The 27,941-nt window shown below is 47.1% G+C and overlaps 1 protein-coding gene across 4 annotated transcripts in view; it reads left to right on the plus strand.

Moving 5' to 3' along the window:
- The first annotated feature begins 18,028 nt into the window (after window positions 1-18,028).
- The window catches only part of TIAL1 (TIA1 cytotoxic granule associated RNA binding protein like 1), a 31,943-nt gene continuing 22,030 nt past the window's right edge, over window positions 18,029-27,941 (plus strand). For 2 of the 4 annotated variants that reach the window (XM_038758094.1, XM_038758096.1), the window contains exon 1: window positions 22,488-22,548. In XM_038758094.1, the coding sequence (XP_038614022.1) occupies window positions 22,508-22,548 (41 nt within the window). In that variant the 5' untranslated portion in view covers window positions 22,488-22,507. Of the gene's footprint in view, window positions 18,112-22,487; window positions 22,549-27,941 lie in introns of those variants that run through there. The other 2 variants (XM_038758098.1, XM_038758095.1) reach the window with 2 other exon arrangements.

Below are 27,941 nucleotides of genomic sequence, written 5' to 3' on the forward strand. Positions count from 1 at the left end.
GAAAGGGACTGTGCCCAACCCAATTTGCTTGTATTCACCCTAGCACTTAGTGCAGTGCCTGGCACATAGTAAGTGCTTAACAAATACCTAATTATTATTATTATTATTATTATTGTTATTGTCATTGTTATTATTATTATTATTAGTTACAGACCCAAGTGCATCGACACTGCAGAAGGGAGGGCAGAGCATTGTCTTTGAAGATGGGGAATGGCGGCCTTGTTCCTTTCCTTATTCCCAGCGGTTTTCCTGCCTCTGCCCCTTCCCACACCTCACCTTCGGCCCCTGCTCCTCTGTTTCAGTCAGTCAGCCAGTTAATAGTACTTATTGAGCGCTTACTATGTGCAGAGCACTGTACTAAGCACTTGGGAGAATACCATATAACAATAACGCGACAGTGGAAAGAGCATGAGCTGGGGAGTCGAAGGAGGTGACTCCGCCACTTGTCTGCTGTGTGACCTTGGACAAGCCACTTAACTTCTCTGTGCCTCGGCTACCAGCACTTGTGTATATCTGTACAGATTTATTACTCTATTTTATTAACGATGTGTACATAGCCATAATTCTATTTATCTATTCTGATGGTATTGACACCTGTCTACTTAATAATAGTAATGAATCATCATCATCATCATCAATCGTATTTATTGAGCGCTTACTATGTGCAGAACACTGTACTAAGCGCTTGGGAAGTACAAATTGGCAACATATAGAGATGGTCCCTACCCAACAGTGGGCTCACAGTCTAAAAGGGGGAGACAGAGAACAAAACCAAACATACTAACAAAACAGAATAAATAGAATAGATAGGTACAAATAGATATGTACAAATAAAATAAATAAATAAATAAATAAATAATAAAGTAATGAATAATTATGGTATTATAGAGAAGCAGCGTGGCTCAGTGGAAAGAGCACGGGCTTTGGAGTCAGAGGTCATGGGTTCAAACTCCGGCTCCGCCACATGTCTGCTGTGTGACCTTGGGCAAGTCACTTAACTTCTCTGAGCCTCCGTTACCTCATCTGTAAAATGAGGATTAAGACTGTGAGCCCCACGTGGGACAGCTTGATCCCATTGTATCCCCCCAGCGCTTAGAACAGTGCTTGGCACATAGTAAGCGCTTAACAAATGCCATTATTATTATTATTATTATGGTATTTGTTAAGCGCTTCCTATGTGCCAAGTACTCTTCTAAGCGCTAGTAGATTCAAGGTTATCAGGTTGTCCCACGTGGGGCTCACAGTCGTAATCCCCATTTTACAGAAGAGGTGACTGAGGCACAGAGAAGTGAAGTGACTGGCCCAAAGTCACGCAGTTGACAAGCGGCAGAGACGGGATTAGAACCCACAACCTCTGACTCCCGAGCCCGGGCTCTTTCCACGCTGCTTGTTTTGTTTTGTTGTCTGTCTCCCCCTTCTAGACTGTGAGCCCATTGTTGGGCTGTATCTGTATCACAACTGTGATACATCTGTATCACAACTGTATCTGTTGCCGAATTGTACTTTCCAAGCGCTTAGTACAGTGCTCTGCACACAGTAAGCGCTCAATAAATACGATTGAATGAATGAATAAAATGATTGTGAGCCCCACATGGGACAACCTGATTACCTTGAATCTACCCTAGTGCTTAGAACAGTGCTTGGCACCTAGTTAGCACTTAACAAATACCATTATTATTATTATTATTATTACTACTAATAATAAACAGACACATTCCCTTCCCACAACGGGTTTCCCTAGTCCTTTTTCCTGCCTATCGTCCAGTATGTTTTTTTTCCCCTTCGTTTGAACTTTAATCCCGGACTTTAATCAGCTTTTGCTGCGTGGGCTGTGCTTTTGGTCTCTGTCTCTTTTTCCCCTTTTCTTTTCCCAGCCCCTACCCATCCCTCCTTCTCTGCCAAGGTCAGATTAGCACGGGAGAATAGGACGGCAGCCAGGCGACCCCTCAGAAATCATACTTAGTACAGTGCTCTGCACATAGTAAGCGCTCAATAAATACGATTGATGATGATGATGATACCCCCCAAAAGGCCGCTGTTAGGGGCATTACGAAGAAGGCATCTCAACTCGACCTTCCCCAAACGGCCCCCTCACATGTGCAGTGTCATAGGCCTGCAGAGCCTGCCACCAAATAATAATAATAATAACGGCATTTATTAAGCTCTTACTATGTGCAAAGCACCTGTTCTAAGCGCTGGGGAGGATACAAGGTAATCAGGTTGTCCCACGGGAGGCTCACAGTCTTAATCCCCATTTGACAGATGAGGGAACTGACAGAGAAGTGAAGTGACTTGCCCAAAGTCACACAGCTGGCGGAGCTGGGATTTTTTTTTTTATAATGGCATTTATTAAGCGCTTACTATGTGCAAAGCACTGTTCTAAGCGCTGGGGAGGATACAAGGTGATCAGGTTGTCCCGCGGGAGGCTCACAGTCTTCATCCCCATTTGACAGATGAGGGAACTGAGGCCCAGAGAAGTGAAGTGACTTGCCCAGAGTCACACAGCTGGCGGAGCTGGTATTTTTTTTTTATAATGGCATTTATTAAGTGCTTACTATGTGCAAAGCACCTGTTCTAAGCGCTGGGGAGGATACAAGGTAATCAGGTTGTCCCACTGGAGGCTCACAGTCTTAATCCCCATTTGACAGATGAGGGAACTGACAGAGAAGTGAAGTGACTTGCCCAGAGTCACACAGCTGGCGGAGCTGGGATTTGAACCCATGACCTCCGACTCCAAAGGAAAAGAGGTAAAGGGAAATTTAGGAGATGGGAGAGGAATAGTAGTAGTAGTAGTAGTAATAGGGGGAGGAGGGGAGTGTTGTAACCAATCAGTGGTATTTATTGTATTTATTGTATCGTATTTATTGTATTTTATTGTACTGTATTTATTATTTGCTCCGCCACTTGTCAGCTGTGTGACTTCGGGCAAGTCACTTAACTTCTCTGGGCCTCAGTTCCCTCATCTGTAAAATGGGGATGAAGACTGTGAGCCCCCCGTGGGCCAACCTCATCCCCTTGTATCCCCCCAGGGCTTAGAACAGTGCTTTGCACATAGTAAGCGCTTAACAAATGCCATCATTATTTATTGTATACCTATTGGGCGCGGAGCACTGTAAGTGCTTTGGAGAGTATCGTACCGTGGAGCTGGAAGATGTACTCTCCCAACCACTTAGTAGTAATAATAATTATTTTTCAGCCCCACAGCACTTACGTACATATCTGTAATTTTATTTATTTTTTATTGAGGTCTGTCTCCCCCACTCCAGACTGTAAGCTCGTCGCAGGCAGGGAATTCATTTATATAAATCGTATTTATTGAGCGCTTACAGGGAATGTCACTGTTTATTGTTGTGTTGTACTTTTCTAACCGCTTAGTACAGTGCTCTGCATACAGTAAGTGCTCAATAAATATGATCGAATGAATGAATGAGTTGTAATAGCAGTAGTAGAAGTTGTTGTAATACTAATAATAATGGCATTTATTAAGTGCTTACTATGTGCAAAGCACTGTTCTAAGCACAGGGGAGGTTACAAGGTGATCAGGTTGTCCCACGGGGGGCTCACAGTCTTAATCCCCATTTTACAGATGAGGGAACTGAGGCACAGAGAAGTTAAATGACTGGCCCAAAGTCACACAGCTGACAATCGGCAGAGCCGGGATTTGAACCCATGACCTCTGACCCCAAAGCCTGTGCTCTTTCCACTGAGCCACGCTGCTTCTCTAGCAGGAGTGATAGTAGTAATTGTGATGGTATTTACTAAGTGCTTACTATGTGCCAAGCACTGTTCTAAGCACTGGATAGTAGTTGTAATAGCAGTCCTATTTATGGACCGCTTACTGTGTGCAGAGTACATATTTATTACTCTTTTTATTTATTTATTTTACTTGTACATATCTATTCTATTTATTTTATTTTGTTACTACGTTTGGTGTTGTTCTCTGTCTCCCCCTTTTAGACTGTAAGCTCACTGTGGGCAGGGAACATGTCTGCCAACTCTGTTGTACTATACTCCCCAGAGTGCTTAGTACAGTACTCATCATCATCATCATCATCAATCGTATTTATTGAGCGCTCACTGTGTGCAGAGCACTGTACTAAGCGCTTGGGAAGAACAAGTCGGCAACATATAGAGACGGTCCCTACCCAACAGTGGGCTCACAGTCTAAAAGGGGGAAATCATGGCATTTGTTAAGTGCTTACTATGTGTCACTGTACTGAGCGTTGGGAAGTAGGAGCAGAATGGAGAGAGCACAGGGCCTGCCGTGTGACCTTTCATAAGTCACTTACCTTCCTCAGTTACCTCATCTTGAAACGGGGATTCAATAACCGTTTTCCTTCCTTCTTAGACTGCCCGCCCCGTGGGAGGCAGGGACTGTGTCTGACCTGATTATTTACTATGAATAGATCAATCAATCAATCAATCAATCGATCGTATTTATTGAGCGCTTACTATGTGCAGAGCACTGTACTAAGCGCTTGGGAAGTACAAATTGGCAACACACAGAGACAGTCCCTACCCAACAGTGGGCTCACAGTCTAAAAGGGGGAGACAGAGAACAAAACCAAACATACCAACAAAATAAAATAAATAGGATAGAAATGTACAAGTAAAATAAATAAATAAATAAATAGATAGAGTAATAAATATGTGCAACCATATATACATATATACAGGTGCTGTGGGGAAGGGAAGGAGGTAAGATGGTAAGATATAATAGATGGTAAGATATAATAGATATCTACTATTATCTTCCCCAGTGCTTAGAACAGCACTTGGCACATAGTAAGCACTTTAAAATCAATCAATCAATCAATCAATCGTAGTTATTGAGCACTTACTGGGTGCAGAGCACTGCACTAAGCTCTTGGGAAGTCCAAGTTGGCAACATATAGAGACGGTCCCTACCCAACATTGGGCTCACAGTCTAAAAGGGGGAGACAGAGAACAAAACCAAACATACCAACAAAATAAAATAAATAGGATAGAAATGTCCAAGTAAAATAAATAAATAAATAAATAAATAGAGTAATAAATATGTGCAACCATATATACATATATACAGGTGCTGTGGGGAAGGGAAGGAGGTAAGATGGTAAGATATAATAGATGGTAAGGTATAATAGATATCTACTATTATCTTCCCCAGTGCTTAGAACAGCGCTTGGCACATAGTAAGCACTTTAAAATCAATCAATCAATCAATCGTATTTATTGAGCGCTTACTGGGTGCAGAGCACTGCACTAAGCGCTTGGGAAGTCCAAGTTGGCAACATATAGAGACAGTCCCTACCCAACAGCGGGCTCACAGTCTAGAAGGGGGAGACAGAGAACAAAACCAAACATACTCACAAAATAAAATAAATAGAATAGAAATGTACAAGTAAAATAAATAAATAAATAAATAGAGTAATAAATATGTGCAACCATATATACATATATACAGGTGCTGTGGGGAAGGGAAGGAGGTAAGATGGTAAGATATAATAGATGGTAAGGTATAATAGATATCTACTATTATCTTCCCCAGTGCTTAGAACAGCGCTTGGCACATAGTAAGCACTTTAAAATCAATCAATCAATCAATCAATCGTATTTATTGAGCGCTTACTGGGTGCAGAGCACTGCACTAAGCGCTTGGGAAGTCCAAGTTGGCAACATATAGAGACAGTCCCTACCCAACAGCGGGCTCACAGTCTAGAAGGGGGAGACAGAGAACAAAACCAAACATACTAACAAAATAAAAGAAATAGAATAGATAGGTACAAGTAAAATAAATAAATAGGGTAACAAATATGTACAAACATATATACATATTCTCCTCTAGCCACAGCGCCCCGCTGACTCTGGCCCGTAGACAAATGGCGGAGTCTCAAAGACCCCTCGAGGTTCTTACAATCTAGAGAGAGAGACGGACCAACAAATGAATTACCGACAAGGGCAGCGGCACTTACGAGAAGCAGCATGGCACGGGGGATAGAGCACAGGCCTGAGAGTCCAAGGGTCCTGGGTGCGAATCCTGGCTCCGCCACTTGTCTGCTGTGTGACCTGGGGCCAGTCACTTCACTCCTTCGTGCCTCAGTGACGTCATCGGTACAATGAGACGGTACAATGGGACACGGCCTGCGTCCAACCCGATTCACATCCCATCATCATCATCATCAATCGTATTTATTGAGCGCTTACTATGTGCAGAGCACCGTGCTAAGCGCTTGGGAAGTCCAAATTGGCAACACATAGGGACAGTCCCTACCCAACAGTGGGCTCACAGTCTAAAAGGGGGAGACAGAGAACAAAACCAAACATACCAACAAAATAAAATAAGTAGGATAGATATGTACAAGTAAAATAAATAAATAAATAAATAGAGTAATAAATATGTACAACCATAATAAATATGTACAACCATAATAAATATGTACAACCATATTTACATACATACATACCATACAACCATCCCATCCCATCACTTAGTTCAGTGCCTGGCACGGAGTAAATGCTTAATACCGCAATTATTACTATTATTATGTGTATGTAAGCTCATCGTAGGAAGGGTCGTGTCTGCGAATTTTGCGGTATTGGACTCTCACAAGCACTTGGTACAGTGCTCTACACATAGTAAGCGCTCAGTTATCAAGTAGCAGAAACACTGAGTGCTCATTTTGTGGAGCACCACAAAGAGACGTGACTTTTTTAGAGGTCGAAACTATGCGTTCTTCAAAGACCGTTGTAGGCTGTGATGAGCACAGTGCTCTGCACATAGTAAGCGCTCAATAAATACGATTGATGATGACGATGATGATGAGATAACCGAGGAAATGTAAAGCAAAGCGGTAAAATCTCCCGGCGTCTTCACTGTAACTCCAGATTCCGTGCGTGGCAGTCAGTTGTGATTTTTTACTTCGCTGCGTTTAACTGCCAAGGCAATCAAAGGCTAAAGCTGAAGAGAGGTCCAACCCTGTCTATTTATGGAAAAACTAGCCTTAACGTATTTTCAGGTGTGGTTTGAGTTACTATGGTTTAAAATCCTATTTTTTTAAACAGTTTTTCTAATTGGTTGAAGTGTGTGTCGTGGGAGAGTAGTTTTGTGGTCTACATTTGATGCTGATGAATCACCTGGGAAACTTTTCAGACTAAACACCTTGATTAAATCTTTTCATTATACAGATGAGGCCACTTTGTAAAATAAAGAAAAAAAATAATGTTTGGGTAGGTGGCATGTCGAATTATTTCTGGAAGAAGGAAGACAGGCAAGTCACTAATTCCAGTATAGAATAATGTCCTTTCGCAACGGAGAATAAAACACTCCATTCATTCATTCATTCAGCTGTATTTATTGAGCGCTTGCTGTGTGCAGAGCACGGTACTAAGCACTTGGAAAGTACAATTCAGCAACATTCATTCGATCATATTTATTGAGCGCTTACTGTGTGCAGAGCACTGTACTAAGCGCTTGGGAAGTCCAAGTTGGCAACATATAGAGACGGTCCCTACCCAACAACGGGCTCACAGTCCAGAAGAGGGGAGACAGACATCCAAACAAGTAAACAGACATCAGTAGCATCAGTATAAATAAATAGAATTATAGATATATACACATCATTAATCCAATTAATAGAATAATAAATATGTACATATATACACAAGCGCCGTGGGGAAGGGAGGGAGGTGGAGCGGAGGGAGGGAGTCGGGGCGATGGGGAGGAGGAGCAGAGGAAAAGGGAGGCTCAGTCTGGGAAGGCCTCGTGGAGGAGGTGAGCTTTCAGTAGGGCTTTGAAGGGGGGAAGTGTGCTAGTTTGGCGGATGTGAGACCGTGAGCCCACTGTTGGGTAGGGACTGTCTCTATATGTTGCCAATTTGTACTTCCCAAGCGCTTAGTACAGTGCTCCGCACATAGTAAGTGCTCAATAAATACGATTGATGATGATGTGAGGACGGAGGGCATTCCAGGGCAGAGGTAGGATGTGGGCCAGGGGCCGACGGCAGAAACTAGGTGGGGTGGGGAAAGGAGAGAAGGGAAAAAAGGAAGAAAGTGTTGGTTCCAGTCAAAAATACTTAAGTAAGGGACCCAAAGAACTGGCCAAGTCCCAGGCCTCCTAAAATGGCCCCAATTCAGACCAGGATATTAAAGAACGTCTCCCTCGTTTGTTAAGCCCTTACTAACGTGCCAAGCCCTGTAGTAAGATAAAAGGGAATCAAAACAGATACAGTCCCTGTCCCACTCGGGGCTCACAGCCTAAGTAGGAGGGGAGTAGGGATTGAATACCGGTTTCACAGATGAGAACACTGAGGCACAGAGAAGTTAAAGTGATTTGCTGAAAGGTAGGTAAAGCGGCGGAGGGAGGATCAGAACCCAGGTCCTCTGAATCCCAGGTTTAGGTTGTATCCACTGGGCCACGCTCCTTCTCTAGCTTTAAACTTGGCTCTGTCCTGGCCTTGATGAAACCTGAGCTTTTCCGTTGAAAGCGCAGCTCCCGTTCTCCCCTTCCCTCCCTCCTTCTTCCCCACTAAGCTCAGTTCTGCCATTGCCTGTATTTGACCTGTTCTGGTTAGAGCGCGATAGTAGAATCAGGGAACACTTTTTAGACAAAGCACCATATTCTTCATCCCAGAAGCCTGCAACCTTGGTGTCTCTCTTGATTTCCGTTGTTTTTCAGGTCTGTATGAACTCACAATCCGTTACGCACTGTACCTCGTTCTCCTCACCGTACCTCGTTCTCGCCTGTCCCGCCGTCGACCCCCGGCCCACGTCCTCCCCCGGGCCTGGAATGGCCTCCCTCTGCCCCTCCGCCAAGCTCGCTCTCTTCCTCCCTTCAAGGCCCTGCTGAGAGCTCACCTCCTCCAGGAGGCCTTCCCAGACTGAGCCCCTTCCTTCCTCTCCCCCTCGTCCCCCTCTCCATCCCCCCCCATCTTACCTCCTTCCCTTCCCCACAGCACCTGTATATATGTATATATGGTTGTACATATTTATTACTCTATTTAATTATTTATTTTACTTGTACATTTCTATCCTACTTATTTTATTTTGTTGGTATGTTTGGTTCTGTTCTCTGTCTCCCCCTTTTAGACTGTGAGCCCACTGTTGGGTAGGGACAGTCTCTATGTGATGCCAATTTGTACTTCCCAAGCGCTTAGTCCAGTGCTCTGCACACAGTAAGCGCTCAATAAATACGATTGATTGATTGATTGATAATATATAATATAATATATAATATAATATATAATATAATATATAATAATAATACAATTCTGACGGTTTTGACACCTGTCTGTGTGTTTTGTTTTGCTGTCTGTCTCCCTCTTCTAGCCTGTGAGCCCATTGTTGGGTAGTGACCGGCTCTAGATGTTGCCCACTTGGACTTCCCAAGCGCTTAGTACAGTGTTCTGCACCCAGTAAGTGCTCAATAAATACGACGGAATGAATGAATGGACTTCCCAAGCGCTTAGTGCAGTGTTCTGCACACAGTAAGCGCTCAATAAATACGATGGAATGAATGAATGGACTTCCCAAGCACTCAGTACAGTATTCTGCACCCAGTAAGTGCTCAATAAATACGACGGAATGAATGAATGGACTTCCCAAGCGCTCAGTACGGTGTTCTGCACCCAGTAAGCGCTCAATAAATACGATGAAATGAATGAGTGGACTTCCCAAGTGCTCAGTACAGTGTTCTGCACACAGTACGCGCTCAATAAATACGATGGAATGAATGAGTGGACTTCCCAAGCGCTTAGTGCAGTGTTCTGCACCCAGTAAGTGCTCAATAAATACGATAGAATGAATGAATGGCCTTCCCAAGCGCTTAGTACGGTGTTGTGCACACAGTAAGCGCTCAATACAGTGTTCTGCACACAGTAAGTGCTCAATAAATACGATGGAATGAATGAATGGACTTCCCAAGCGCTCAGTACGGTGTTCTGCACCCAGTAAGCGCTCAATAAATGCGATGGAATGAATGGACTTCCCAAGCGCTTAGTACAGTGTTCTGCACACAGTAAGCGCTCAATAAATACGATGGAATGAATGAGTGGACTTCCCAAGCGCTCAGTGCAGTGTTCTGCACCCAGTAAGCGCTCAACAAATACGATGGAATGAATGAATGGACTTCCCGAGCGCTCAGTACGGTGTTCTGCACACAGTAAGCGCTCAGTAAATACGATGGAATGAATGAATGGACTTCCCAAGCGCTCAGTACGGTGTTCTGCACACAGTAAGCGCTCAATAAATACGATGGAATGAATGAGTGGACTTAGTACAGTGTTCTGCACCCAGTAATCGCTCAATAAATACGATGGAATGAATGAATGGACTTCCCGAGCGCTCAGTGCAGTGTTCTGCACCCAGTAAGCCCTCCATAAATGCGATGGAATGAATGAATGGACTTCCCTAGCGCTCAGTACAGTGTTGGGCACCCAGTAAGCGCTCAATAAATACGATGGAATGAATGAGTGGACTTAGTACAGTGTTCTGCACCCAGTAATCGCTCAGTAAATACGATGGAATGAATGAATGGACTTCCCAAGCGCTCAGTGCAGTGTTCTGCACCCAGTAAGCCCTCCATAAATGCGATGGAATGAATGAATGGACTTCCCTAGCGCTCAGTACAGTGTTCTGCACCCAGTAAGCGCTCAATAAATACGATGGAATGAATGAGTGGACTTAGTACAGTGTTCTGCACCCAGTAATCGCTCAATAAATACGATGGAATGAATGAATGGACTTCCCGAGCGCTCAGTGCAGTGTTCTGCACCCAGTAAGCCCTCCATAAATGCGATGGAATGAATGAATGGACTTCCCTAGCGCTCAGTACAGTGTTCTGCACCCAGTAAGCGCTCAATAAATACGATGGAATGAATGAGTGGACTTAGTACAGTGTTCTGCACCCAGTAATCGCTCAATAAATACGATGGAATGAATGAATGGACTTCCCGAGCGCTCAGTGCAGTGTTCTGCACCCAGTAAGCGCTCCATAAATGCGATGGAATGAATGAATGGACTTCCCGAGCGCTCAGTGCAGTGTTCTGCACCCAGTAAGCGCTCAATAAATACGATGGAATGAATGAGTGGACTTAGTACGGTGTTCTGCACACAGTAAGCGCTCAATAAATACGATGGAATGAATGGGTGGACTTCCCAAGCGCTTAGTGCAGTGTTCTGCACCCAGTAAGCGCTCAATAAATACGATGGAATGAATGAATGGACTTCCCGAGCGCTCAGTACAGTGTTCTGCACCCAGTAAGCGCTCAATAAATACGATGGAATGAATGAGTGGACTTAGTACAGTGCTCTGCACCCAGTAATCGCTCAATAAATACGATGGAATGAATGAATGGACTTCCCAAGCGCTCAGTGCAGTGTTCTGCACCCAGTAAGCCCTCCATAAATGCGATGGAATGAATGAATGGACTTCCCTAGCGCTCAGTACAGTGTTCTGCACCCAGTAAGCGCTCAACAAATACGATGGAATGAATGAATGGACTTCCCGAGCGCTCAGTACAGTGTTCTGCACCCAGTAAGCGCTCAATAAATACGATGGAATGAATGAGTGGACTTAGTACAGTGTTCTGCACCCAGTAATCGCTCAATAAATACGATGGAATGAATGAATGGACTTCCCGAGCGCTCAGTGCAGTGTTCTGCACCCAGTAAGCGCTCCATAAATGCGATGGAATGAATGAATGGACTTCCCGAGCGCTCAGTGCAGTGTTCTGCACCCAGTAAGCGCTCAATAAATACGATGGAATGAATGAATGGACTTCCGAAGCGCTCAGTGCAGTGTTCTGCACCCAGTAAGCGCTCCATAAATGCGATGGAATGAATGAATGGACTTCCCTAGCGCTCAGTACAGTGTTCTGCACCCAGTAAGCGCTCAATAAATACGATGGAATGAATGAATGGACTTCCCGAGCGCTCAGTGCAGTGTTCTGCACCCAGTAAGCCCTCCATAAATGTGATGGAATGAATGAATGGACTTCCCTAGCGCTCAGTACAGTGTTCTGCACCCAGTAAGCGCTCAATAAATACGATGGAATGAATGAGTGGACTTAGTACAGTGTTCTGCACCCAGTAATCGCTCAATAAATACGATGGAATGAATGAATGGACTTCCCGAGCGCTCAGTGCAGTGTTCTGCACCCAGTAAGCGCTCCATAAATGCGATGTAATGAATGAATGGAGTTCCCGAGCGCTCAGTGCAGTGTTCTGCACCCAGTAAGCGCTCAATAAATACGATGGAATGAATGAGTGGACTTAGTACGGTGTTCTGCACCCAGTAATCGCTCAATAAATACGATGGAATGAATGAATGGACTTCCCAAGCGCTCAGTGCAGTGTTCTGCACCCAGTAAGCGCTCCATAAATGCGATGGAATGAATGAATGGACTTCCCTAGCGCTCAGTACAGTGTTCTGCACCCAGTAAGCGCTCAATAAATACGATGGGATGAATGGGTGGACTTCCCGAGCGCCCAGTGCAGTGTTCTGCACACAGTAAGTGCTCAATAAATACGATGGAATGAATGAATGAACTTCCCGAGCGCTCAGTACAGTGTTCTGCATACAGTAAGCGCTCAATAAATACGATGGACGTAGTACAGTGTTCTGCACACAGTAAGCGCTCAATAATGAATGAATGAAGCGCTCAATAAATACGATGGAATGAATGAATGGGCTTCCCAAGCGCTCAGTACGGCATTCTGCACACAGTAAGCCCTCAATAAATACGTTGGAATGAATAAATGGACTTCCCAAGCGCTCAGTACGGTGTTCTGCGCACAGTAAGCGCTCAATAAATACGATGGAATGAATGAATGAATGGATGGATGGATGAATGAATGAATGAATCCCCTCAGGGCGACTGCTACGGACCCCGGGGGTTTCCACTGCTGAGGCGATTCCACTTTCGGCCTCAGGCCCGGGTTTTCCTTTGCTTATAATAGCGTGTCTACTTTTTAATAATAATAATAATAATAATAATAATAACGACGGCATCTGTTAGGCGCTTACTACGTGCAAAGCAGCGTTATGAGCGCTGGACGCCCGAGAGCAGCGCTTCCCTCAGACCCAGAAGGCGGTCTTAAAATGCCTGACGGGGCGCGCGCACAGCCCCCTGGGATTTGTAGTCCGCGGCCGCCTACATCTCCCATCTCCGCCCGTCGCCCGTGGTGCCGCCCGCCGGGCCCCCGCACTACAGCTCCCAGAAGCCCCCGCGGCGCGCGCCGAGCCCACAATTCCGCGGGGCCGGCCGCCTGCCCGCCTGTCAGTCAGCCAGTCAGTCGGGTAGTCCGTGCGGGCGCTCCGGGGGCTGGAGCGCTCAGTAAACACGATGGAATGAATGAATGGACTTCCCAAGCGCTCAGTACAGTGTTCTGCACACAGTAAGCGCTCAATAAATACGATGAAATGAATGAGTGGACTTCCCGAGCGCTCAGTACAGTGTTCTGCACACAGTAAGCGCTCAATAAATACGATGGAATGAATGAATGGACTTCCCTAGCGCTCAGTACAGTGTTCTGCACCCAGTAAGCGCTCAATAAATACGATGGAATGAATGAGTGGACTTAGTACAGTGTTCTGCACCCAGTAATCGCTCAATAAATACGATGGAATGAATGAATGGACTTCCCGAGCGCTCAGTGCAGTGTTCTGCACCCAGTAAGCCCTCCATAAATGCGATGGAATGAATGAATGGACTTCCCTAGCGCTCAGTACAGTGTTCTGCACCCAGTAAGCGCTCAATAAATACGATGGAATGAATGAGTGGACTTAGTACACTGCTCTGCACCCAGTAATCGCTCAATAAATACGATGGAATGAATGAATGGACTTCCCAAGCGCTCAGTGCAGTGTTCTGCACCCAGTAAGCGCTCCATAAATGCGACGGAATGAATGAATGGACTTCCCTAGCGCTCAGTACAGTGTTCTGCACCCAGTAAGCGCTCAATAAATACGATGGAATGAATGAGTGGACTTAGTACAGTGTTCTGCACCCAGTAATCGCTCAATAAATACGATGGAATGAATGAATGGACTTCCCGAGCGCTCAGTGCAGTGTTCTGCACCCAGTAAGCGCTCCATAAATGCGATGGAATGAATGAATGGACTTCCCGAGCGCTCAGTGCAGTGTTCTGCACCCAGTAAGCGCTCAATAAATACGATGGAATGAATGAGTGGACTTAGTACGGTGTTCTGCACACAGTAAGCGCTCAATAAATACGATGGAATGAATGGGTGGACTTCCCAAGCGCTTAGTGCAGTGTTCTGCACCCAGTAAGCGCTCAATAAATACGATGGAATGAATGAATGGACTTCCCGAGCGCTCAGTACAGTGTTCTGCACCCAGTAAGCGCTCAATAAATACGATGGAATGAATGAGTGGACTTAGTACAGTGCTCTGCACCCAGTAATCGCTCAATAAATACGATGGAATGAATGAATGGACTTCCCAAGCGCTCAGTGCAGTGTTCTGCACCCAGTAAGCCCTCCATAAATGCGATGGAATGAATGAATGGACTTCCCTAGCGCTCAGTACAGTGTTCTGCACCCAGTAAGCGCTCAACAAATACGATGGAATGAATGAATGGACTTCCCGAGCGCTCAGTACAGTGTTCTGCACCCAGTAAGCGCTCAATAAATACGATGGAATGAATGAGTGGACTTAGTACAGTGTTCTGCACCCAGTAATCGCTCAATAAATACGATGGAATGAATGAATGGACTTCCCGAGCGCTCAGTGCAGTGTTCTGCACCCAGTAAGCGCTCCATAAATGCGATGGAATGAATGAATGGACTTCCCGAGCGCTCAGTGCAGTGTTCTGCACCCAGTAAGCGCTCAATAAATACGATGGAATGAATGAATGGACTTCCGAAGCGCTCAGTGCAGTGTTCTGCACCCAGTAAGCGCTCCATAAATGCGATGGAATGAATGAATGGACTTCCCTAGCGCTCAGTACAGTGTTCTGCACCCAGTAAGCGCTCAATAAATACGATGGAATGAATGAATGGACTTCCCGAGCGCTCAGTGCAGTGTTCTGCACCCAGTAAGCCCTCCATAAATGTGATGGAATGAATGAATGGACTTCCCTAGCGCTCAGTACAGTGTTCTGCACCCAGTAAGCGCTCAATAAATACGATGGAATGAATGAGTGGACTTAGTACAGTGTTCTGCACCCAGTAATCGCTCAATAAATACGATGGAATGAATGAATGGACTTCCCGAGCGCTCAGTGCAGTGTTCTGCACCCAGTAAGCGCTCCATAAATGCGATGTAATGAATGAATGGAGTTCCCGAGCGCTCAGTGCAGTGTTCTGCACCCAGTAAGCGCTCAATAAATACGATGGAATGAATGAGTGGACTTAGTACGGTGTTCTGCACCCAGTAATCGCTCAATAAATACGATGGAATGAATGAATGGACTTCCCAAGCGCTCAGTGCAGTGTTCTGCACCCAGTAAGCGCTCCATAAATGCGATGGAATGAATGAATGGACTTCCCTAGCGCTCAGTACAGTGTTCTGCACCCAGTAAGCGCTCAATAAATACGATGGGATGAATGGGTGGACTTCCCGAGCGCCCAGTGCAGTGTTCTGCACACAGTAAGTGCTCAATAAATACGATGGAATGAATGAATGAACTTCCCGAGCGCTCAGTACAGTGTTCTGCATACAGTAAGCGCTCAATAAATACGATGGACGTAGTACAGTGTTCTGCACACAGTAAGCGCTCAATAATGAATGAATGAAGCGCTCAATAAATACGATGGAATGAATGAATGGGCTTCCCAAGCGCTCAGTACGGCATTCTGCACACAGTAAGCCCTCAATAAATACGTTGGAATGAATAAATGGACTTCCCAAGCGCTCAGTACGGTGTTCTGCGCACAGTAAGCGCTCAATAAATACGATGGAATGAATGAATGAATGGATGGATGGATGAATGAATGAATGAATCCCCTCAGGGCGACTGCTACGGACCCCGGGGGTTTCCACTGCTGAGGCGATTCCACTTTCGGCCTCAGGCCCGGGTTTTCCTTTGCTTATAATAGCGTGTCTACTTTTTAATAATAATAATAATAATAATAATAATAACGACGGCATCTGTTAGGCGCTTACTACGTGCAAAGCAGCGTTATGAGCGCTGGACGCCCGAGAGCAGCGCTTCCCTCAGACCCAGAAGGCGGTCTTAAAATGCCTGACGGGGCGCGCGCACAGCCCCCTGGGATTTGTAGTCCGCGGCCGCCTACATCTCCCGTCCCCGCCGGTCGCCCGTGGTGACGCCCGCCGGGCCCCCGCACTACAGCTCCCAGAAGCCCCCGCGGCGCGCGCCGGGCCCACAATTCCGCGGGGCCGGCCGGCCGCCAGCCCGTCAGTCAGCCAGTCCGTCAGTGCGGGGCGGGCGGGCGCTCCGGGGGCTGGAGCGCTCAATAAATACGATGGAATGAATGAATGGACTTCCCAAGAGCTCAGTACAGTGTTCTGCACACAGTAAGCGCTCACTAAATATGATGGAATGAATGAGTGGACTTCCCGAGCGCTCAGTACAGTGTTCTGCACACAGTAAGCGCTCACTAAATACGATGGAATGAATGAATGGACTTCCCAAGCGCTCAGTACAGTGTTCTGCACACAGTAAGCGCTCAATAAATACGATGGAATGAACGAATGGATGGATGGATGAATGAATCCCCTCAGGGCGACTGCTACGGACCCCGGGGGTTTCCACTGCTGAGGCGATTCCACTTTCGGCCTCAGGGCCGGCTTGTCATTTGCTTATAATAGCGTGTCTACTTTTTAATATTAATAACCATAACGACGGCATCTGTTAGGCGCTTACTACGTGCAAAGCACTGTTGCAAGCGCTGGGCGCCCGAGCGCGGCGCTTCCCTCAGCCCCAGAAGGCTTAAAATGCCTGACAGGGCGCGCGCGCGCGCACAGCCCCCTGGGATTTGTAGTCCGCGGCCGCCTACATCTCCCGTGGTGACGCCCGCCGGGCCCCCGCACTACAGCTCCCAGAAGCCCCCGCGGCGCGCGGCGGAGCCACAATTCCCTGGGGCCGGCCGCCCGCCCGTCAGTCAGCCAGTCAGTCAGTCCGTCCGTGCGGGCGGGCGCTGGAGCGCTCAGTAAATACGATGGAATGAATGAATGGACTTCCCAACCGCTTAGTACGGTGTTCTGCACACAGTAAGCGCTGAATAAATACGATGGAGTGGATGAATGAATGAATCCCCTCAGGGCAACTGTTACGGACCCCGGAGGTTTCTACTGCTGAGGAGATTCCACTTTCGGCCTCAGGCCCGACTTTTCATTTGCTTATAACAGCGTGTCTCCTTTTTAATATTAATGACAATAACGACGGCATCTGTTAGGCGCTTACTACGTGCAAAGCACCGTTGTAAGCGCTGGACGCCCGAGAACAGCGCTTCCCTCAGGCGCGGAATTCCCTCAGCCCCAGAAGGCGGTCTTAAAATGCCTGACAGGGCGCGCGCGCGCGCGCAGAGCCCCCTGGGATTTGTAGTCCGCGGCCGCCTACATCTCCCGTCGCCGCCGGCGGTGACGCCCGCCCGCACTACAGCTCCCAGAAGCCCCCGCGGCGCGCGCCGGGCCCACAATTCCGCGGGGCCGCCCTCCCTCCCGTCAGCCCGTCAGTCAGTCAGTCAGTCAGTCCGTCCGTGCGGGGCGGGCGGGCGGACGGGCGCTCCGGGGGTCCGGAGCGGGGGGGGAACTCGGCGTCCCCGGCCGAGCCCTGCCTGCCGGCCGTCCGGCCGTCCGGCCGTCCGGTCCTCGGGGCCCCGGTCGGGCGTCGCGCGGCGGGGCGGCGCCTGCGCGGCGGGCCGCTTCCTGCCCGGCCCGGGGGCGGCGGCCATTTTGTGCAGCCTCCTCTTCCTCCTCCTCCTGCTCCTGCTCGGAGCGGCGCGTCCGGAGCGGGCCGGGGGACAGCGGGCCGCGCCTCAGCCGGCCTCGCCGCCGTCGCCCCTTCCCCTTCCCCCCCCTCCCCTCCCATCCCCCTCCCTCCCTCCCTCCCTCCCTCCCCCCCTCCCTCCTTCCCCTCCCCTTGTTTGTCCTAGGAGCTCCCCGTCGCACCCACCATGATGGAGGACGACGGGCAGCCCCGGACCCTGTGAGTACCCGAGGGGCCCACCCGTCTCTCTGCCTTCCTTCCCCTCAGCCCGGGGCCTGTCTTCCCCTCCGTCAGCTTGGACTCCCCAAGCGCTTAGCACAGCGCTCTGCACTTAGTAAACGCTCAGTAAATGCGATTGATCGAGTCAGCGGCCTGGGCGTGTGTGTGTGTGTGTGTGTGTGTGTGTGTAGGCCTTTCCTCCCGAAGACGCCTCCCTTCGTCACCAGATCCCGGCCCCGCCAGTTGTCAGCCGTGTGGCTTGGGGCAAGTCACTTCATTCTGGGCCTCAGTGACCTCATCTGGAAAATGGGGATGAGGGTTGTGAGCCCCACGTGGGACAACCTGATCACCTTGTACCTCCCCAGCGCTTAGAGCAGTGCTCTGCGCATAGTAAGCGCTTAATAAATTCCATTATTATTATTATTATTATCATCAAACCCCGGCTCCGCCGGTTGTCAGCGGTGTGGCTTTGGGCCAGTCACTTCTCTGGGCCTCAGTGACCTCACCTGGAAAATGGGGATTAGGATTGTGAGCCCCACGTTGGGCAGCCTGATCACCTTGTACCTTTCCTGCGCATAGAGCAGTGCTCTGCGCATAGTAAGCGCTTAATAAATGCCATTATTAGTATTATTATTAGTATCATCAAATCCCGGCTCTGCCAGTTGTTAGCGGTGTGGCTTTGGGCAAGTCACTTCTCTGGGCCTCAGTGACCTCATCTGGAAAATGGGGATGAGGATTGTGAGCCCCACGTGGGGCAACCTGATCACCCTGTACCTCCCCGTCATCATCAATCGTATTTATTGAGCGCTTACTGTGTGCAGAGCACTGGACTAAGCACTTGGGACAGTGCTGTGCGCATAGTAAGCGCTTGATAAAGGCCATTATTACTATTATTATTATTATTATCATCAAGTCCCGGCTCCGCCAGTTGTCAGCTGTGTGACTTTGGGCAAGTCACTTCTCTGGGCCTCAGTGACCTCATCTGGAAAATGGGGATGAGGATTGTGAGCCCCACGTGGGACAACCTGATCACCTTGTACCTCCCCCAGCGCTTAGTACAGTGCTCGGCACGCAGTAAGCGCTCAATAAATGTGATTGAGTCAGCGGCCTGGGGGTGTGTGTGTGTGTGTGTGTGTGGAGGCCTTTCCTCCCGAAGATGCCTCCCTTCATCATCAAATCCCGGCCCTGCCAGTTGTCAACGGTTTGGCTTCGGGCAAGTCACTTCTCTGGGCCTCAGTGACCTCATCTGGAAAATGGGGATGAGGATTGTGAGCCCCACGTGGGACAACCTGATCACCCTGTACCTCCCCGTCAGCATCATCATCAATCGTATTTATTGAGCGCTTACTATGTGCAGAGCACTGTACTAAGCGCTTGGGAAGTACAAGTTGACGACATATAGAGACAGGCCCTACCCAACAGTGGGCTCACAGTCTAAGAGGGGGAGACAGAGAACAAAGCCACACATACTAACAAAATAAAATAAGTAGAATAGATATGTTCAAATAAAATAAATAAATAGAGTAAAAAATATGTACAAACATATACATATATACAGGTGCTGTGGGGAAGGGAAGGAGGTAAGATGGGGGGGATGGAGAGGGGGACGAGGGGGAGAGGAAGGAAGGGGATCATCATCAATCGTATTTATTGAGCGCTTACTGTGTGCAGAGCACTGGACTAAGCGCTTGGGACAGTGCTCTGCACATAATAAGCGCTTAATAAATGCCATTATTATTATTACTATCATCAAATCCCGGCTCCGCCAGTTGTCAGCGGTGTGACTTGGGGCAAGTCACTTCTCTGGGCCTCAGTGACCTCATCTGGAAAATGGGGATTAGGATTGTGAGCCCCACGTGGGACAACCTGATCACCCTGTACCTCTCCAGCGCTTAGAACTGTGCTCTGCGCATAGTAAGCGCTTAATAAATGCCATTGTTATTATCATTACTATTATTATTATTATCCTCCCCCTCCTCGCCGCTGACAGGAGGTCCAGGCGCGAAGGGCGGCCCCCCCTCCTCGAGTTTCTTCTCCTCAGGACCTGCTGACTCATTCATTCATTCATTCCTTCATTCAGGCATATTTATTGAGCGCTTACTGTGTGCAGAGCACTGTACTGAGCACTTGGGAAGTCCAAGTTGGCAACAGCCCTGGCAGGCCCCTCTCCCAGGCCCGCTTCATTCTCCGGGCCTCCCCCGCCCTAGAGAGGCCTCCGTGGCCATGTGTGTGAGTGTATGTAGACGTCTGTGTGGGCATACGTCTCCATGTTCACGTGTGTGAGTGTATGTAGACGTCTGTGTGGACATACGTGTGCAGAGTCTCCCATTCCCCCCCCCCCCCCCCCCCCCCCCCCGGGCCCACCTTGGATGGCCTTCACCTGGAAAAGGGGGTGTGGGGAAGCCCGCAATAATAATAATGGTATTTATGAAGCGCTTACTATGTACCAAGCGCTGTTCTAAGCGCTGGGGGAGATACAAGGCGATCAGGTTGTCCCACAGGGGGCTTAGTCCCCATTTCACGGATGAGGCACTTCTAATCCCCATTTTACAGATGAGGGAACTGAGGCACGGAGAAGTGAAGTGACTTGCCCAGAGTCACACAGCTGACAAGTAGCGGGGCAGGGATTTGAACCCGTGATCTCCGACTCCAAACTGTTTCCACCGAGCCACGCTGCGGAGCCGCTGAGAGTGGACGGTCCATCTTCTGAACCCCGCCTCAGTTTCCCCACCCACCCATTCCCCTGTTGGATGAGGACGTGTCAAGAGGCCCAGAGAACCTCCTCCGAGCGGGGGGCAGGTTTGGCCTTAATGTCATTCCGTGCCCTCTGCCCGGTTGCCCCCCGAAAACTCAGAGCTGGGACAGACTCGCCATCGGCCCGTCGGTCAGTGCCATGGCCAGGTCAATCAATCAATCAATAAGTAAATCGTATTTATTGAGCGCTTACTGTGTGCAGAGCACTGTACTAAGGCGCTTGAGAAGTACAAGTTGGCAACATATAGAGACAGTCCCTACCCAACAGTGGGCTCACAGTCTAAAAAATAATGGCATTTATTAAGCGCTTACTATGTGCAAAGCACTGTTCTAAGCGCTGGGGAGGTTACAAGGTGATCAGGTCGTCCCACGGGGGCTCACAGTCTTAGTCCCCATTTTAATAATAATAATAATTGGCATTTGTTAAGCGCTTAATATGTGCAAAGCACTGTTCTAAACGCTGGGGAGGTTACAAGGTGATCAGGTTGCCCCACAGGGGGCTCACAGTCTTAATCCCCATTTTACAGATGAGGGAACTGAGGCACAGTGAAGTGACTTGCCCACAGTCACACAGCCGACAAGTGGCGGAGCCGGGATTTGAACCCATGCCCTCCGACTCCCAAGCCCGGGCTCTTTCCATTGAGCCACGCTGCTTCTCAGTCAATCAGCCGTATTTACTGAGCGCTTACGGTGTGCGGAGCACTGTACTAGGCGCTTGGGAAGTACAAGTCGGCAACACATAGAGACAGTCCCTACCCAACAGTGGGCCGGGGGACCGAGCGGGTTTAAACTCCCGGCTGACCAAGGATGGAGGGGATGCCGCCCGCCGATAACGTCGCGTGTCATCCTCAAGCCGGGATTAAGGAAAGGGGAGAATGCTGAAATTTTGGGGGGGTCCAGCTCATTCAGGTCAAAAATGCCTTAACCCCTCTTGGCGTCTTCCCGGGATCGGTCTTTATAGCTCTAATCAGATCCAGCTTCCAAATGTGTCCCTTCAGGTATGTCTCACAGTGCCACCGTCCTGTCTCTTTTCTCTTGCAGTGTCTCCCCGAGTCCCTCCCTTCACTCTCCCAAGAGTGTAAATTCACAAAAAGTAGGGACCACATTGAATTACGCGTTATCCCCGCCCCGTGCCTAGTTCGGTACCTCAGTGCTCAGTAAACGTTTCTGCTAGCGATGCTACACGAAGTTAAGATGAGGTACCATTCCAGGTCGAAGAATCGCCCCGTCTACAGACACCCTAATAGCTTTCCGCCCTGTTTCCAAGTCGAGATGGAAGTGGATATGTCCGAGTTCAGCCTAAAAGGAAACGTTGGTTCTTATTTGTCAGGTTTTCGCTTCCCATCCCTTCCCATCGCCTTTCGAATCTTGAGTCCAGCCGTAGGAGACATTTCCCAACTCCCAAAGGATCCAGGATAATATGGTTGGAAGAGAGACGTCACAAATTCCTTTTGGGTGAAAGTTAAGGAGTACTTCTTTAAATTCACTTCGTACTTTTTGGCGGTTGCCGATACATAGGAAGTTGGCAGTTTTTTTAAATTGTACTTTTAACAAAGATTTCTCTTCTTAACTATGCCCAGAAATGCCTGTGTGTTTGTTACTAGTGAGGTTTTTTTCTACAGACACACACAAGCTCAGACACATGGTTCTATCTGCAGAAAACAATGTGGTGTTAGCTACTAGGTAGGTTTTTAAATATTAATTACCTACGATATGAATTTATCTTGTAGTGCTTAGTGGTGTTGGATTGCTTTCTTTAGTTTAGTATTATGCTGGCTTAATTATTTATTTTTTTTATATCGACCTCAGTTTACATTTCGCTTTTGGGTGTACGGCCGAGTGGGTAATTCTGCTTAATCCAAACTTTTTCCGTTTTCTCTATTTGCCCAGTCCGTTAAAATCGGTAAAAAAAAAAAACTTGCCAAATTAAGGAAAGTGCCGCTTAATCATAATGCAAGATAAAAATCCGCTTTAGTGAGTCGCGTACTGGTTCTGCCATTGATCTCATCGTCGACGTGGCAGGACTCCGCTTTGCAGAGTAAATGTCACCTTACAATTAGTCTTAAAGTAGCCTTGATTTGGCCTTGAGAGGGGCACTTGCACCTCGTTTTAAATTCGCCACGGAGTAATGGAGCGGTCCGATCGCGCGGACTCTCTTACCTGCTGTCAGGCTGCTGAACGTGTTGCCCCCCATTGGATTTTCAACCAAGACGTTAGGGGTATAAGGTGTCTTTTTTTTCAACTGGGCTCTTTCAGTTCCCGTGGTTCTGATGCTTAACAGTAAAATTATTTCTGAATGCTCCCCCTTTTTTTTTTTCTTCTCCTGCAGCTAATGACACTAAGGTGTTGCTGTTACTAAAAATGTTCTCGGGTGCCTGTGAAGTTTTCACTGGTTTACAGAACTCTTCCTTCCCATCCAGGATTAACGGTGTCTATGTCTTCTCAAGTATGTCGAAAGTAGCGCCTAATTCGTGCTGGGATTTGCTTGGCTCAGCCACCGTTGTGGAGTTCCTGGGTCCCTTTTTAGCCCCAGGTGATGGGGTTTCCCAGTGAGTAGGGTTCGCACTGGGATCCAGGAGTTCTAGAGCTGGGGGATGGAAGAGGAGGTGGAGGTTCACCCCCTGCCACCCCCAGCCCTTAAGCTTCCCGAGACAGGGTGGGAAATTGATCCGGCGGGTTTCGTGCCTTGGCAACTCTCGCAGTACAAATGAAGTGCTGACTTGAAGATAGAGCGGGTGGTACAGAGAAAAGCCCGATGATTCAGCCTAATTAGGATCAATACAAGTTAATCAATACGGTGAATTACCCAAATTGGATTATAATTGGACTTTCCCAATTTTATTCAGGTATCCACCCTATCCGTTGGCTTTTTTTCCATTCGATCGTCCTAGCTGGCCAGCGTATCCCACCAGTCATTTGGGCAACAGGGCTTCTGATAATTGGCCTTCTGCTGTAAAAATATTAAAAACAGTGGAAGTATGAAAAGTAGCATGCTGCTTATGCTACAGGTAACCAGAAACAGTAGCCAAAAGCGTCAACATTTGCAAGTACGCTCATTTTTTCTAGAGATCATTGTCCCTTTTTACTTTATAATGTTAGTGACCATGCTGCTTATGCTACAGGTAACCAGAACCAGTAGCCAAAAGCATCAACATGTGCAAGTACGCTCATTTTTTTCTTCAGAGATCGTTGTCCCTTTTTACTGTATAATGTTAGTGACCATGCTGCTTATGCTACAGGTAACCAGAACCAGTAGCCAAAAGCATCAACATGTGCAAGTACGCTCATTTTTTTACTTCAGAGATCATTGTCCCTTTTTACTGTATAATGTTAGTGACCATGCTGCTTATGCTACAGGTAACCAGAACCAGTAACCAAAAGCATCAACATGTGCAAGTACACTCATTTTTTTCTACAGAGATCATTGTCCCTTTTTACTGTATAATGTTAGTGGCGTGAGCCACAGACCTGGTAGAAGCACGGGGTTGTTTGCCCTGGGTAAGAAAGGACTGCATGTTGGAATATCATAGAAGTTTTTCCGTAACGCAGGGGTTGTGTTTGTCAAGGACCTTGTGTTATGGGACTATTCCATTTTAATAACCATCAGTTCAATGCAAAGTAATGGGTTAGGAATGAGGGGCACCGGGTTGGAAGGTACATAAGGTCCTATAATGTGTCCACCCCAAGCCTGATGCTTTTACACCTTTGCCACTCGTTATTTAACTGTATTAAATATTGCAAAATTGCGAAAGCAGAAAATAGCATATGTTCCAGTACAGTAAGGCTAATGCAGAGCCTGAAGAGTCTAACCGCACTTCACCTTGATTGTTACCACACATGCGTTCTTTCCCCGAACTTACCCATGCCAGTTTGTGGATTGGTTTGTACCGACACCGGGTGATTTGGGTCTCCAATTCTTTTCATTGCTGTATAATAAATTGGGGAGTGGAAGCACGTGTTTTAGCAGAACTGGATATAGAGTAAAATAATAAACGCTTACTGTATTTAAGGGCTTACTATGTGTCAAGCACTGTTCTAAACTCTGGGGTAGATACAAGTTAATCCGATTGGACAGTCCCTCTGCAGTATAGGGCTCACAGTCGTAAAATGATGAAGCTGAGGCACCCGGCAGTTAAATGACTTGTCCAAGGTCACACCGCAGGCAACAGGCCTCAGAAATCTCCAGTGGCTGCCTGTCAACCTGCACATCAAGCAGAAACTCCTCACTCTCGGCTTCAAGGCTCCCCATCCCCTCGCCCCCTCCTGCTTCACCTCCTTTCTCTCCTTCTCCAGCCCAGCCCGCACCCTCCGCTCCTCCGCCGCTAATCTCCTCACCGTTAGGCCTCGTTCTCGCCCGTCCCGTCGTCGACCCCCGGCCCACGTCCTCCCCCGGGCCTGGAATGGCCTCCCTCCCAACATCCGCCAAGCTTGCTCTCTTCCTCCCTTCAAAGCCCTACTGAGAACTCACCTCCTCCAAGAGGCCTTCCCAGACTGAGCCCCCTTTTTCCTCTCCTCCCCATCCCCCCCCCACCCTACCTTCTTCCCCGCCCCACAGCACCTGTATATATGTTTGAATAGGTTTATTACTCTATTTTACTTGTACATATTTACTATTCTATTTATTTTGTTAATGATGTGGATTTAGCTTTAATTCTATTTATTCTGACGACTTGAAACCTGTCCACATGTTTTGTTTTGTTGTCTGTCTCCCCCTTCTAGACTGTGAGCCCGTTGTTGGATAGGGACCGTCTATATGTCGCCGACTTGTACTTCCCAAGTGCTTAGTACAGTGCTGTGCACACAGTAAGAGCTCAATAAATATGGTTGAATTATTGAATGAACGGGCAGAACTGGGATTAGAGCCCAGGTCCTCCGACTCCCAGGCCAACGGATTTTCCCACGAGGCCAGAGTGCTCCCAGTTCTTCTATAATTTGTGCTTTCCCTACACATTTTGGTTTTCATGTATCTTGGGAGTCGGGAAGCATTCTTCCAACAGTGCCCATCTATTTAGATAGAACTCATTTTGGTGCTGGAGAAGCGGTTGAGCATTTTGATGGTCAAGACGTGTCCTCAAGTGAAATTTTCTTTATCCTAGGATTTACCGAAAGCACAATCCCTACATTACATCTACTGTTTCTAACTTTTGACAAGCCACAGGGTTAATCTGCATTTACTTTTTAAATTTGCCGCCCAGACTTCCACCATCTTAATTTAGAACACGTACATTTTCAGAAATGTTCTTCAGAATGAAAGAAATTGTGTTGTGGTATTTGTTCAAAATGGGAGCGGGTTGTTTCATAAGTTTATCTACATAAACCTAGCTTCATTTTGCAGAGTTGGGAAATAGGCAGGACTTTCCAATCTTTCAGTCCACGGTTCACCACCCCGCCACCCCCGTGGTCAAAGTTCTGGGTGCCGGACTCCAGAGGTAGCGGAGACGTTTGATTCTGGACCTCAGTTCGGAATAAGTTTTGTTTTTATATTTTTTGTTCGCTTGTTTCTATAAAGCGAAAGGATCCTGGACTTCAGGATCGTCAGTCTTCTCAGCTGCCACTTTGAAATTTGTTTTATTTGATTTTATTTCTTTTCATTACACTTGCAAAGGAATTCTAGCAAGGTAGGAGATGTACACGTGGTGGTGGGGTGGAGCGAAGGTGGTGGTTGGTTCATCCCATATCTAGGTGATTTTGCAGCACTGCTGGGGAGGGTCTTATTTATGAAATGCCGTTACACGCTCAGAGAAGGGCACTATTTGTATTTCTAAATAGAAATTTCTATTTGTATTTCCAAATGGTGTCCCCCATTCTGTGACAGGCTAGGAACGTTCTTTTTCAGTTACCTTAAATGACTGCACAAAATGGTTTTGTTGTGTTAGAATGGTTTTGAAAGAAAAAATATGGCTCATGTTTAAATTTCAGAGTGAGGGTTGGGCTATTTTTCCCATAAAATAGGGCAGTTGGATATATATTAAGGGACACTTTAATGTGTGTTATAGAATGAACCACAGTCTGTAAATGTTTAATGAGGATATGTTTAGAGCAGTAGGATTCTATTAGGGAAGCAATATTATGGGAGAAACCGTCTTGAAGTCTTTCCCCTACAGATTTTGAAATGCTACTTTGGCCTTTTTAGTACAATTAATAGAAATTGCAGTTTTAAAGTAATTAGATGATTGCTTATAGTAGACATATTTTATACTGCTGCTTATAATACATATATTTTAACGTCAGAAGGGAAAAAATATCGACTAAGCCTTTTTTCTCTCCCTTTTGCCATCAAAAATAGTTCATCACTCCTCCCTTATTTGAGGAAATCATTTTTGGGTAATGACTTGGTTACATGATTTTCTTATTATGTGACACAGGCAGTCAGCATTCCAATCAAGAATTAATCTGTGACCTTTTTTTTTTAGCACCTGCTGAGTCATAAGCACTGTACTAAGCGCTTGAGAGTAAAACAGCAAGCTATATCGGTCCTAATAACAGAATCTACAGCTTTAGGATGGGAGTTTGCTTGCCCTGTGCCTTGCCAGCTCTGCAGGGTGAACTGTAATGAAGCTATTGTGTGGGGTATATCATTGAAGGAAACAATTTCCCTGGAATTGGTCATTGACTTAAATTTTCGTGCTTTTAACAAAAAGTGATCTTTCCTGATACACCCCAGTTCGCTCTCTTTGGGTACAGTGGTGCTCATTTGCACCATGATAAGAGGGTTAAGTGAAAGCACTAAACAAAATAGGTTCCCTGTGTGAGCTCCTGTCTACCAATGCTGTTATCTTGCAGTCTTCCAAGTGCTTAGTTCATTGCCCTGCAGACAGTAAGCGCTCAATAAATACCATTGATTGATCTATTGATACAGAGTGTAGAGCACAATACTGCATTCCCAAGACTCAAACACTTGTCCGAAGCAATATCAATATGATAAATATTCAATAAATATGGTTAGAGAATCAAATAGCCGTGTTAGTGGGTACCGGTAAGAAAATGTGGATTAGCTGTTCTATGTGTAATTATGTAAAGAATATTCAAAGTGTTTTCTTTTGCATCTTATTCAGCGAAAAGGCCACCTTATGTTA

This window comes from Tachyglossus aculeatus, chromosome 16 (genome assembly GCF_015852505.1).
Source record: "Tachyglossus aculeatus isolate mTacAcu1 chromosome 16, mTacAcu1.pri, whole genome shotgun sequence".
NCBI classification, from domain to species: Eukaryota; Metazoa; Chordata; class Mammalia; order Monotremata; family Tachyglossidae; genus Tachyglossus; species Tachyglossus aculeatus.